The sequence below is a fragment of the Mytilus galloprovincialis genome, chromosome 4 (assembly GCF_965363235.1).
Source record: "Mytilus galloprovincialis chromosome 4, xbMytGall1.hap1.1, whole genome shotgun sequence".
Classification (NCBI taxonomy): domain Eukaryota; kingdom Metazoa; phylum Mollusca; class Bivalvia; order Mytilida; family Mytilidae; genus Mytilus; species Mytilus galloprovincialis.
Window position 1 is genome coordinate 100542969 of NC_134841.1, and position 14603 is coordinate 100557571.

The following is a 14603-nucleotide window of genomic DNA, read 5'->3' on the forward strand; positions in this document are numbered from 1 at the left end:
TTAAAGTTTTTGGTTGAGGTAGTTTTTAATGAAGTTGAAGTCCAATCAAATTGAAACTTAGTACACATGTTCAATATAATATGATCTTTCTAATTTAAATGCCAAATTAGAGTTTTAACCCCAATTATAACAGTCCACTGAACATAGAAAATGATAGTGCGAGTGGGGCATCCTTGTACTGTTGACACATAGTAGTAGTTCTGTCACACTACCTGTACGATCAGTACCAGTAAACAGTTAAACACAAAGATGGAGTTTTAGTTAGAATCCTCCATTTTTAATGCAAATCTCAACATTAGGGTAAAATGCAAATAGCTATCTTAAAAGCCATAACAAGAAATTTTCAGAATGGTATGATTATCAAAATCTATATTACTTCCAAGTTTCCTCAATATTATCAGATGATTCCCAATATGAGAGTTATTGTCCTTAAATAAACAATATTGTTTTATTTTGTAAGCAAATATCTTTAAGTTCATGAACTTATAAAAGATAGACAGAAAATATTTACATAATAGAGTAATGAGCAAGCTAAGATCAACTTCTGGTTGTCTAATTTTGAATAAGCTGTAATTTATACACCACAGTTTCTATTCAATTAGAATGTTTAAGACAGTTCTTTTTTTTTTTCTTTTTTTTTCCTAAAATAATATCTTTAATTACAATTTTCTTTGCTGTTATGACAAATTACTCAACCTACAGCAGTTGCCTGAGTATCCCTGTGTATTAGTCACTGGATAACCAGGGAATTTATTCAGTGAATTAATATTTATAGATAGTTTGTTAGTTTTACAATTCATAGTTATTACATACAACTCATCCAATAATTTGTGTAGAAAACTGGAACATAGTATATACTCCCACCTCAAAGTGGGGGTGGAAATTTTAATAATTTTCTGAAAGTAAATATGCTAAAGGGTAAAAAGCTGCCTTACTGAGATTGCAAAATTATAATCTCAATTATAGAAAGTAAAAAACACGATCAGAAGGCGCCCTTTGCCTTAAAGTCATATATTTTACAATTATCAAACAGAGACATATTAACCCATTAGTGTTAAAAGAATTCTATCAAATATTTATGGCACCTTTCAGCACTAATTGGAAAATACTAACTTTTCAGAATCTCTCACTTTTACATAATTTCTGATTCAGTTTTCTGTAATGTTATTATCAATCAAAGGAAATAGCTTTGTGTACCAGAAAATAAATTGTTTAGCTGTTAACCCTTCAAATTATAAAGTTTGCTTATTTCCTGACTAGAAAGGTACATACAGATAGATATGCTGGGAACCTGTCTTCTCTTCTTGTAACAATCTTACAATGCTGGTTTGATAGTGTTAGGTAATGATTGTACATATAAATTGGTTTCCATTAAATAGCTAAATTTGCTTTAGTCGAAAAATCATTATAAAATTAATTTTGGCAAGAATGGAAGATAGGATTGAAAACCACAAGGTGGAAGATTCTTTTTTCAAACACAGATCTAAAGAGGTAAAAAGGTTTGGTTTTTTTTTATTTTAGATGATAATACATGTAATAAGACTCATGTTTCCTATATAAAAAAGGGTAAATAGTAAGCACCTTTGTTTTTACTAATTCTTCATGGGAGATTTTATGAAGAAGTAGAAAATAGTATTGTAAACATATTTTATTTCAAAATTGTAGATACAAAGTCTTAAATAACTTTTATATTTTTTAGGATTCTCTCTTCCAACAAGTTCAACACTATACCAGAGGGAACTTTTAATCCATTGATTTCTCTCAGGAAAATGTAAGTGTGTTGTTAGGTTGCTGTCTAATGCTGCATTTTGTTGTAAATATAACCCTCTTGTAGGATAAAGAAAAGCTTAAATGTAAAAGGGTTTGTATAGATTTAAAATTTTAAATATTACCAGATAAACATGCCCAAACTGTGCTTCCAGTGTTCCATTTTTTAGGTTAATCGAAAAGACAGAAAAAACAACCAATAGACACAAGAAAAAAATCAACTCTTATTAGAATTCAAGACACTAAATTTTGATGGTTTTGACAAGTGTTGTTTTATAAACAAAAGCTGTTTTCAGCAGGTGCATAAATATCTTCTACCTTTATAAAAACTTGGAGAGAAGTTTCATTGGCAATAAAAACCTGTTTAATTAAACTTTGTTTAGATCAAACAAAAGACTGTTTATGTTTCTGCAGATGTTTAAATATATTCAAAAGTCTACAGTAATATCTATACACATCTTATTTTATATTCATTTAAAATTGAAATGTCAAAGATACAAAAATTGTATATTGAAAATTTACCAACAAGATTTACAATTGTTTCATTATTGCTTGACACAATAATAACTGAGGTCACACAAAACATGAATAACTAGAATCACTTAAAAAATATTAGACAATGCAATAGATTACACTAACTATCAGACTCCTATATATGTGTAATAGATTGTCAGGTTTTCTTCACATTGATAATGTAAAATATCAGCCACAAGCATTATGGTGAGTAAAATCTCAAATCAAAGCCGTAATATATGAATAACAGAGCACTGAGCCGTCTAACATAGGCGTAGGGAAGCATAATACAATATAAATTACACATCCTAAAGCAGTATTAATTTTGAGGTATATTATATTTTATACACATCCTAAAGCAGTATTAATTTTGAGGAATATTATATTTTATATGGACTTTATTATTCTATACGAGCTCATGGTTTTTCATTAAAACAAAAAATCTTATAACAATAAAAGATGATTGAAGAAAAATGACACGGGTCTATCAGTATGAATGTACTTTTCCTCTGAATTGAGATCTAGATTTGCCCATAATTAGAATTATGATAGAAATGACAACAGACGATATCTGTTCAAAGAATCCAATGCTTTATACCAGAAATGCAATATGTCTGTAAAAATTTGTGAAAATCTTTATCTATTTGGTTTTCAATTTGTTCTGATATGTAAGATGATTAATTGCTACAGAAATAAACATCTGGAGTTATTACAAATAGGAAGCTATATTCTTTTCTCTGATTGATCTCCGTTTGTCATTTTGAAACTTGTATCATAAATTTGTTTATCATCTGTCAAAATTGAAATAAGAAACGATTAAAGTTACATCAAACAAGTAGAAAAGAGATTGGCAGTGAAGCAGGGATTTGTCAGAGAATATGCTTGCTGGATTTATTCCAGAATCTCTACATTTATATCTTGTCATCAATTGAACTGATTTCTATAGTTATTCCAGAGTTTCTAATGCAAAAGTTGTGGTCTACAATATTATTAGACTGACTACTATATGATGTACAAATTCAAAGTCGGTCCTAAATAGATATAAGAAGATGTGGTATAAGTGCCAATGAGACATCTCTCTATCCAAGTCACAATGTATAAAAAGTAGGGTCTTCAACGCGGAGCCTTAGCTCACAGTGACCAGTTCAAAACAATTCAAACAGGAAAGTGTTTATTTTCAGTTCTGAGAATCTACCCAAACACTAAATATAAACAGAAGGTGTGGTATGATTGCCAATGAGACAACTCTTCACAAAAAACCAAAAGACACAGACCTTAGAAATTTAGGTTACTGTACGTCCTTCAACAATGAGCAAAGCCTAATCTTAGAAATGACTGTATGTGTTAAATATGTAAACATCAGATGAGCAAATTGATCATGAACCACAGATTACTTGGGTAGTTGGAGGGATGCAACTTATATAAAAACAAGTTCATGATCAAAATTAAAAATCTTTAAAAGAGTCCTTATGTGATGAAAATGATACTTCCAAGACTAATCTGAATGTATTGTGTATTTGTATATTAAGACTACCTACAATAACCTGAGTTACCCATGGATGAGCTGATAAAACATGGATGTACATTCCATCAATATCATAAAGCTTTAACATAATCATTTTTATGGATTATTTTTTCTGAAGTGGGGAAAATAATAACTTTAACAAGCAGATGTTTATGTTATACTAATATACATGAATATTTTTGATAAAAAAATCTCTATAGATAGACCATTAAATAGTTTTTAAAGATACAAGGGGATATAATGGGAAAGAATCTTTTCAAGGTTCTTAGAAGATAGCATTTCCAATGATTTTTTCAGATCGTGGCAATCAGTAATGAGCTGCAATGTTTGTAAACTTTTTTTTCTATTTGAAAACATATCTATTGAAAGTTTTCCCTAATTTTGCTTGTTTTGAGAAATGTTCAAAGTGGAATAAACAATCTTTCATTTTAATTTTGTTATATCCTTCATACTTTGAGTCCCTCAATAATACTGACCTGTTAATTTCAAAAACCTACAAATGCAGATTCAATCATCTTCTGCAATCTGGCATTCTGCAGTATAAAGTTATTTTTATATAGCACATTTTTGATAAGAGACAAGATTTGTATGTTACAACATGGAGATTTCTGGGAAGGTGTTACAATTAGTTGATTTATTACTGTTTATATTATTCAGTACAAAACACTTATAGCAAACATATTCAAGAAAAAGAGGCAAGGGGAGAAAAGCAGTAGAAAAGTGTAAGGGAAGCATGGTCATTGCTCAAGCTATAACAGATAACAATTTCATTGTTTTGGCTTTTTTGTATAGCCTGGACAGAGTTTAAAAGCAATACTTATGTATGCTTTTACCAGCAGTACACAGCCAATGATTTGTTAAATATTGTGATTAGTATTGTAAAATTTTATAATAACATCTTTTTGATGGTCACAGCATTGTCTTAGATACAGATCAGATAGTGCAGAAATGGTGTATAAATTCAATTCACATAAACCCTACACACACTCAACAAAACCACATATATATAACCAAAGGCGAAATTGTCCTATCAAGTCAAAATGAAGACTTCAACATTGAGCATTTTTTTGAGCTGAATTATTTGTTTTATGCCTTCAAACTTCATAGAAACATGTGACAGAGCCTGCTTATCACAATATTATATAAGATAATATGTAGTAAACTGATGTATTTATATTTTACAGAGAATTTATATCAGATTACTTGAGATGTGACTGTCACCTTCAATGGATTGTAAAATGGTCTCGTGAGAAGAATGTAAAGATTCAATCGTCTACAACATGTGCTGTCCCTAGTGAACTGAAATCTAGACCACTGAGGAAGTTAAAGGCTGAGGATCTACATTGTAGTAAGATAATATAGTTATTGTGGCATATATGGCATATTGGTGATGGATATCAGATATTAAACAACAGCCAAAAAGTGTGTGTGGGAGGGAAAGGAGGGAGAGAATGCTCTTCACATCTGCATAGTTTATTTTTGAAATAAGAAAGTATATGTAGATAACATTGAGTTTGTTTCTTTGATTACCCTTCTAAAAACAATGGTTTTGTTTTATATTAACTGTGTATGTTTTGATGTTTCTGAGAATTTGATTTGAGGATTAGAACTATATCAAATTTATTTGATATTTTCTGATTCACTGTTACGACAGCAGGTAACTCTTGAAAAGTTCATTAAAAGATCAATATATATGTTGATTCACAGAAATGGACAACAATATACCACCTTTAAACAATCATTCAAAAATCATTCCGATTTAATAATATGACATGTATATATTTTTTGTACAACATCTGTTTACTCACAATAATTGATTTTTCTGTTACTAAAACTATGGAAAAACCTTGAGTTTTGAATTTAAAGTCACAGATGATATGGATGTAATGGTCAAATCTATATTCAACCTTATAGAAGCTATTAAGTGTTCATATGCTTATATTTGGTTTGGATGTATGTCACATAAGAAAATTTATATCACACCTACATGTATAATTTGACCAAAAAAGGGGAAGAGTTTGATATAAAGCAGTCAGTTCAGGATGGTCACAGTGTCATTAATTGAAATTTTGTGTTGATTTTTGGGAAAAAAATAGGTTAACCATAAAAAAGGTATTATATCAGTCAACGTCTGTTTTTTAAGGGTGAAAGGGAAGTTAAAAAAAATCTTGTGAGTTCCATATGGATTTGCAATATTTATGATTGAAAAGAAATGAGGTTTTTGATTAAATATGAAATAGTTTATATAAAGAACAAGATAAAAGATGGAACATATGATTATTCAAGCTGTGATCGAGATATAAACCTAATGAGGTGGAAAATTCTTCTAACAGGCTTATAACAGGAAAAAACAACTGTTCAAAACATTAAAAAAATCTGTGTTTAGTCTTTAGGAAAAATCATTCAATCAATTGACCTTAGCAAAGTTGAACTGTAGCAGGTGGGTTCACGGATGATGATAAGTCTCCACAGGTTGGGCAATGCTCAGCAAAAATTGTTTCCCCAACTTCTGAAGGGTTTTTCATGATGTATCCTTTATTTTTCCTCCTCCCTTACAATTTTGTAGAGTTTGGGACTTTTTCAAAACCAGAAGGGATTGAGAATATTTGTTACAATTACAAATCTTTAAGACTGAATTAATGCATGCCTTTTGGTTGTTTCTCTTTAATTTTTATGGGAAAAGTTAACAGAAAAAAAGAAAAAGGAATTGTGTAATGAAATTTTTGTCAGTATTGTTCCAGAGATTTAGAGGTCTATGTGTTGTATAGACACCTGTAAAGACTATATATGTTGACCTTAAGATCACTAGATGCATTTAACTTTGATATATCTTGTGGAAAAGCTATGCCTTAAAGGAAACTTTACCAACTGCACATGTTTGTCTGTTCTCTAACTTTCTAGGTTTAAACACACTCAATTTTTGTCCACTTGACATTGTTTTTTTTCATTTTTAGCAGAGATGATAATAAGTCTCTAGCTATTCTGTGGCAAGCATGTGTAATACCCATACTATAGGTCACTGTATGGCCTTCAACAATGAGCAAAGCCCATAACATATAGTCCGCTATGAAAAGCCCTGAAATATAGGTTTTGGTCTTAAAGGTTATTTCACCAACTGGAAAATCCTTGAGTCATCATTGATCATATATATGATTTAAAAACGATTCCCTTAAGAAAAATAGCTGAACTTCTATGAATATTGACTGGAAGTGTGAAATATAAAAGAAAACATTATTTTTATTGAAATATATTATCTTCCATTATCAACGAGTAGAATGTTCTTTGTGGTTAATGGACAAATTGTCTGCAGATTGATTTTCTTTAGACTATCGTCATTTCCATTTGCTGAATATTTATGTAGTATCTTACAAACCTGTATTTTTATGTGCATAAAGTACATTTCAGTAATATTAAGTTATTTATTTATAGTTATTTTTATGGCTAGAATTGTTTGTTTTTCATGTAACTTGCTGATTGGAAAGCCATTCTTTGTTAAGATGTATACTGCTGACTTAAAATACAGAAAATGAATTACAGAAACTAATAAATTGATGATTTTAATGGTGTGGTAAAATTTCACAATAATATAATACTCTGAAAATAGCTATTAGATATAAGTTGTAATGTTTCAGTAAATAGAATGAACATCAATTTTGTTTTATCTTTATTTCTTAGTCTAAATGTTTCTTTCGGTTAAATTATGTTAGAACTAATTTAGTCTAAATGTTTCTTTCGGTTAAATTATGTTAGAACTAATTTGTACTCTGAATGAAATTTTATTGTTGCTTTCTATTTAAAACAATTTCGTGAGCACCATCAAACATGACTGCATGTAATTTGTATGATAAAGCCCCTTCTGTGTTTTTACTGTTATGATTCACATGAATATTTTGAAAATTTCTGTTGCTTTTTAAAAAATATTTTGATGAATTCCAGTGACTTCTGTATTGGCATGTTTAACATGTTATGTATTATTCATTTCAGATCGACCTTTAGAACTTCCACTGTTTGAGATTTCCCCTAGTACAAGTCAAGTTGTATTTGAAGGAGACAAGCTTCCATTTGAATGCAGAGCATCAGTCATAGACAGAAATACAAAAATGGTGTGGATTAGGAAAGAGGAAATTGTGGAAACCAATAGAAAGAAAGGAATAATTGTCCACACGTCCGAGTCACGTGATCAGTCCATCATGATTCACCATCTTGTACTGGAGGAGTTGTCTAAGAATGATTCGGGTATCTGGCAGTGTAGAGTTACGTCACCACAGGGAAATGTCACCAATAACATCAGTATCGTTGTCATGCCAACAACAGCCAAATTCTGTCCATCCTTCACAACAACAACAAATAAAGGTGTATACAAATGGCCGAAGACTGTAGCTGGAGTCCACAGTGAACTGGCGTGTAAAATAGGTGTGAATAAACTGGCATCACATTTCTGTTCTCCAGCTGGTCTGTGGGAAAATCTTAATGTAGAGGCCTGTGAATATACAGATGAAAAGTTACGTGGATTGAAATCATCAGGACAAAAGGTATTGTTCTCTTATAGTGATATGGATACATTGATTTTAGAAATAAATATCTTTGTCATTGTAAGCAAGTATTCAAACTGTATTCCATTCATTAACTAATCATGATTATAAGAGCTACGGGAGAGTTTGTTAAAACATTTGTAACATGAAATATTTTAAAAACATATATTAGAATTTTAACACAACTTAAAATAGGTTTCATTCAAGCAATTTGATAAATATATACTACTTACATTGTTCCAAAAATCACAAGAAAAAAATGCCAAGAATTAAATTCTCAATAAAATAATGAATTGACAAAGAAAAATTAAATTGTTCTTAAGGAAATTTTCTGTTTTTCAATTGTTGAAATATAACTTCTTCCAAAACAGAATATTTACATTTGTATGAAAATAAGGGAATTGTATAAAGTTTGAGTAATTGAAACATAAACAAAAGAGATTAAATTAATTTTATATTTGAATATCTGTCTCGATTCTTTTTCCATGAAAAGTCTTTTATTTTGTTAGTTTGATGGAAATGCTGATGACCTAGCAAGACAGTTGGAGACCTTGACCTCTGACCCTAGTCTGAACAGGTCACCTTACTTTGAAGTGGCTACAGGAGCTATAGAAAGTCTGGCTGCATTTATACCAAGCAGACAAGAGGTAAGTAAATGTACAGTTGGAGACCCTGACCTCTGGTCCTAGCTAGTCTGAACAGGTCACCTTACTTTGAAGTGTCTACAGGAGCTATGGAAAGTCTGGCTACATTTATACCAAGCAGACAAGAGGTAAGTAAATTTAGTTGGAGACCTTGACCTCTGACCCTAGTCTGAACAGGTCACCTTACTTTGAAGTGGCTACTGGAGCTATAGAAAGACTGGCTGCATTTATACCTAGCAGACAAGAGGTAAGTATACATACAGTTAGAAACCTTGACCTCTGACCCTAGTCTGAACAGGTCACCTTACTTTGAAGTGGCTACAGGAGCTGTAGAAAGTCTGGCTGCATTTATACCAAGCAGACAAGAGGTAAGTAAATGTACAGTTGGAGACCTTGACCTCTGGCCCTAGTCTGAACAGGTCACCTTACTTTGAAGTGTCTACAGGAGCTATAGAAAGACTGGCTGCATTTATACCTAGCAGACAAGAGGTAAGTATACATACAGTTAGAGACCTTGACCTCTGACCCTAGTCTGAACAAGTCACCTTACTTTGAAGTGGCTACTGGAGCTATAGAAAGACTGGCTGCCTTTATACCAAGTGGACAAGAGGTAAGTTTATAATGCTTAGGACCAATTAGTTTATACTAAACATATTGATTTATAATGCCTGACCATGATTGACTTTTAAAAATCCTGGAGCTGTCAGTGTGATTTATGCAATAATATGCAAACGCACAAATTTGTGCAGATGTGATTTTAGTTTTTTGTCATAAACCATTAATATTATCATTATAAAGAATGTAAATTGTCTCTGAATAGATTTTGCTATTTACTTTGAAAACCTACAAGACTTTTGGAAAATGCATCAACAGTTAAAAATCAATCAGAAAATGGAATAAGCAAAAGTAAAATGATATGTATTGAGGTTTTAGATTGATAAAGAAAGAAAAAGGTAACTCATAATTATCTTAATTATGTAAACATTACTCAATACAACATATGTTGAATGATTTAAATCAGATAAAAGGGAGGTAATCAGATAGATAAACAGATTATAAATCACTTTGTTTACTTCCTGTGGAGAATAAGATATTAAGCAGTAACTGAGATTTAATTGTGTCAATATTTATGTCTTTAAAGTCGTATAGACATTTTGGTTCACAAAGGACATTGATATGAACTAGACATTACTTTGAAACTCACTTCAGTAGTTGTGTGCATTTCCTACACGAGCTCTTCAACTGATCCAGAACTTTTGTACCAAGTCATATTTAAAAAATCTTTAAATGTTAAAAATACCATGTAAAAACTCTTTTTAACATGAGAAACCCTGTTGAGAAAACCAAATACATTACAGCAACCAAATACATTACATTTGTTTGTTTCAAGCACCAAGTTTACCATCATATACTTTACAATGAACTACCCACATATATGCTAAAGGGAACTCATTCTCATGATGGGTTGTTGGTATTTGCTTATCCATCCCCAAAAGTTTTAACATTGTTTAAGGTGATCTAATAAACTTTTTGGGTTACCGTTTTATTTGGATCATGTGACTTTATACTGCTACCAACATATAACATACCTTTTCTAAAATTTGCACAAAAGAACTTCTCTTGAACTGAATTTTAATGTGCGTATTGTTATGCGTTTACTTTTCTGCATTGGCTAGAGGTATAGGGGAGGGTTGAGATCTCACAAACATGTTTAACCCCGCCGCATTTTTGCGCCTGTCCCAAGTCAGGAGCCTCTGGCCTTTGTTAGTCTTGTATTATTTTAACTTTTAGTTTGTTGTGTACAATTTGGAGTTTAGTATGGTGTTCATTATCACTGAACCAGTTTATATTTGTTTAGGGGCCAGCTGAAGGACGCCTCCGGTTGCGAGAATTTCTCGTTGCATTGAAGACCTGTTGGTGACCTTCTGCTGTTATCTGCTCTATGGTCGGGTTGTTGTCTCTTTGGCACATTTCCCATTTCCATTCTCAATTTTATTTTTATGAATGTGATTGAAAGTATTCTGTGTTTACATTTAGTCAGTCATGTGGTCTTCTGACAGCTGCTTCACCATGTTATTGTCTTTGATTTCTGAAAAACTATTTTTTGTTTAAATTCAACACCATGCATAAATTTATGCAGAAATGTTTAATATTATCATTCTTAAAGATGAGTACCTATTAACTCAGATCCTACAAACTATTAATTCTTAAGATGCATATCTTACTTATATAGATTTAAGAAGATGAGGTATGAGTGCTAATGAGACAACTCTCCATCCAAGTCACAATTTGTAAAAGTAAACCATTTTATGTCAAAGTACGGTCTTCAACACGGAGCCTAAGCTCACACCGAACAGCAAGCTATAAAGGGCCCCAAAAAATAACTGGTGTAAAATCATTCAAACGGGAAACCCAATGGTCTAATCTATATAAAAAACAAGAAATGAGAAACACTTATGAACCACATCAACAAAAGACAACTACTTTATGCACAGATTTAATATGCATCACTATACAGATTCATCTAACTAAACTGATCAAACTCTCTTCAATTAAACTTCTATTGACCTAGATAAATTTTGTAAAATGGTTTTTATATCCACCGAAAATATGATTATGTTGAAGCATATATGGGGGTTCACACAGTATCTCATTTAAAATTTGTGTTCTATTTCACCCAATTCAGAAGGATTTCATTAAAAAAGTCAATGATATTTTATATAGAAAGCAAGGGACACTTTTTTATCAATAGCAAACCATTAATCTACTATAAAAATTTGTAACAGTTTAATTTATTTAAAACATCAAAGGGATATTATCTGATCAATAAATATTATAAATCTATTATTTACCACAAAAGAGGCTTATGTTAATAACAGATTTAACTTTGTCAATATTTTCATCATCAAATGTCAAAAGAAGATTTAAAATGAAAATAAAATCTGTAAAATATAAACTGTGAAAGTTTGTTAAAGGGATAAGTGTAAAGTAGATTTATTGACTGGGTATGATGTTAGGGCTGTTTTTATGCAATAAATTTATCTTTTATATTTCCGAAATGGAAAAGTACAAAGTAGTAGCATTTGATGAATTATGTAGCTTGTTAAAGTTTTATTATGTACAGACATCTTCAGTTGAGAATGATCTTGCATTTAAAATAATTAAATAGCAGACCTGCTTGGTAAAGAATTTATGTTAAAAAGATAACAAATTGTACATCAGATAAATAACCTCAAGGATAGGCAAATGTTCAGTAAAACAATAAAGACCCACATCTTACAGTAGCTAAAGGAACAATATAAAATAGTACAAGTCTCTTTCAAACTTTGCAGACCTACAAATAAAATAGCTACAGTAAATAACCAAAAACAACACTAAAACTTCACCATGTGTAATGTGCCTTTAAAGGAATTTTGTGGTTGTGGTTGTATTTTTATGCCCCATTTATGGCCATTATGTTTTCTGGTATCCATCTGTTCCTTAGCCATCCGTCCGTTCTTTCATCCGTCCGTCTGTTCATCTGTCCTGCTTCAGGTCAAAGTTTTTGGTCGAGGTAGTTTTTGATGAAGTTTAAGTTCAATCAACTTGAAACTTAGTACACATGTTCCTTATGATATGATCTATCTAATTTTAATGCCAAATTAGAGATTTTCCACTATTTTCATGGTCCACTGAACATACAAAATGATCGTGTGGATGGGGCATCCGTGTACTGGGGACACATTCTTGTTGAGGTATATTTTTCGTTTAAATAACTTGATGTTGTCAACAAATCTTTGATAGTCTCCATTAAATCTCTAAATTTACAATTTGTCTAGATTATGTTAATTTTGATCTTGTATTGTTGAGGGACTTAATTTTGGCCTTGCTTAGGAGTCTTAAGAATACATATAATGTAGTAACTTGGTGGCGGTGTTACAATGCTCTTTTTGGTCCTGTCCTGGTTTTATGATAATTTGAATAAAGAGAGGGGAATGCTTAGGAAGACAACATGTTGTTCTTGTTGAGAATGTGAGAAAACCTAGTATTTGATACATATTTGTCTTTGAGAGTCCTAACCTAAAAACATCCTTAAACATGGATGGTAATAAAAAAAAGTTTTACTGAGATGTTGGGATTCAAAAACAATAGAAATATATATACATATATTTATAAATTCTATTTTAAATTGAAAATCTCAAGACCAGAATGTCAGAAATGTAAATATAGGAAATAATTGCACTTTTAATTTATTGTCTTGTACATGACTATTTACAGATAGCAGAAAGAGTTCTGAAGATTGTGAGTGGGATGATGAACAGTAGTAAAACAGTATTGAAACATGGGCAAGTCAATGATCAAGCTTGTTCAAGGTTGGTAGAATTCATTAGAAATATCAAATTGAAATTATATATGTTTATTTTTTTCCAGCTGACTACCAAATTCATTTATTATAGTTTTAATTGTTATTTTTTTTGCTGCTAAGCAATCATATTTGTTGTCTGATACTTTATTATTTAAACATTTAGCAATTTTAAGTTTTAAAAGCATTTAACTCATTAAAAGTCGTTTAGTGATTAAACATAGCTTTATGTGTATAGAAATTCAATCCTTTGTACATTGTTCTTTACTTTGCTTGCATTCAAAGCTAGAAAAAGAAAATAATAATTTCCAACAAATTAAGGGAAGGGAAGTAACTCTAGAGGACTTCGCTGCATAAAAAGGGAAATAACTTTAGCTTTATATGAAACATCTATGTTTTGCATTAACAGCTTACAAAAGAGACTATTAATTGTTCTTTTTATTGATTATGATAAGAATTGTATGACAAATTAAAAATATAATAAGAGGGGAGGAATTCCAGATTCATGTTTGTTAATGCTGGAGGTTGCCCCCAAAAAAGATTAAACATGGCATTATTTCAACTTAGAATTATTATCAAATTATGGAATTTGCATAATTTCTTTTGCTTGAAATTTGTAATAAATTAATGTTCTGTGCAGCGCACAGCACTTGTTATTATAAAGAAGATAGCATATTTTCAATAGAATGTTCTGTGTGGCATATGAATAGTTTTATAAACTGCTCAATTTGTTTTTTTATACAGAAAAATATGGAATTTATTAAAAAGTACAAACACAAGATAAATATGCAAATTCCATAATTAAAAATAGTTCCAAGTTGAAATAATATCCTGTTATTAGTTAAACACTTTAAAAGTTGTAAAGTTATAAAATTTCAATATACAGTTTTATGCCAAGTATACAATTATTTGTTGATTTCACTCATTTGATAAACTTTTATGAGTAGAAATCCTGTGTCATTTGATGAATATTCAGTACTGAAAGAAAAAATCAGGTTGATGCAATAAACTGAAAATTATATGATCAACCATGAATGTCTCTATGCTTCTGTATATGCATGTAATCAAAACTATTATATTGAAATAACATCAGCTGTAGAACCATTAATTGCCATACATATGACATTCCATTACACTATATGATACATATGGAGAACAATCATCAATACAGAATATGAGCCTAGAATGGGAAACACAGATTTATAGACACATTTTTTTACTACATGAACTACATATACTGTGGTTATTTTGACTAATGAAACTTAACAGGTGAAATACAC

The 14603-nt window shown here is 30.7% G+C and overlaps 1 protein-coding gene across 1 annotated transcript in view; it reads left to right on the forward strand.

Annotated features, from left to right (window-relative positions):
• The window catches only part of LOC143073610 (adhesion G protein-coupled receptor A3-like), an 82815-nt gene that overhangs the window by 26681 nt on the left and 41531 nt on the right, over positions 1-14603 (forward strand). Inside the window, exons 5-9 of the mRNA XM_076249280.1 lie at positions 1700-1771; positions 4990-5153; positions 7790-8337; positions 8847-8984; positions 13239-13333. Coding sequence (XP_076105395.1) covers positions 1700-1771; positions 4990-5153; positions 7790-8337; positions 8847-8984; positions 13239-13333 — 1017 coding nt within the window. The remainder of the gene's footprint in view (positions 1-1699; positions 1772-4989; positions 5154-7789; positions 8338-8846; positions 8985-13238; positions 13334-14603) is intronic.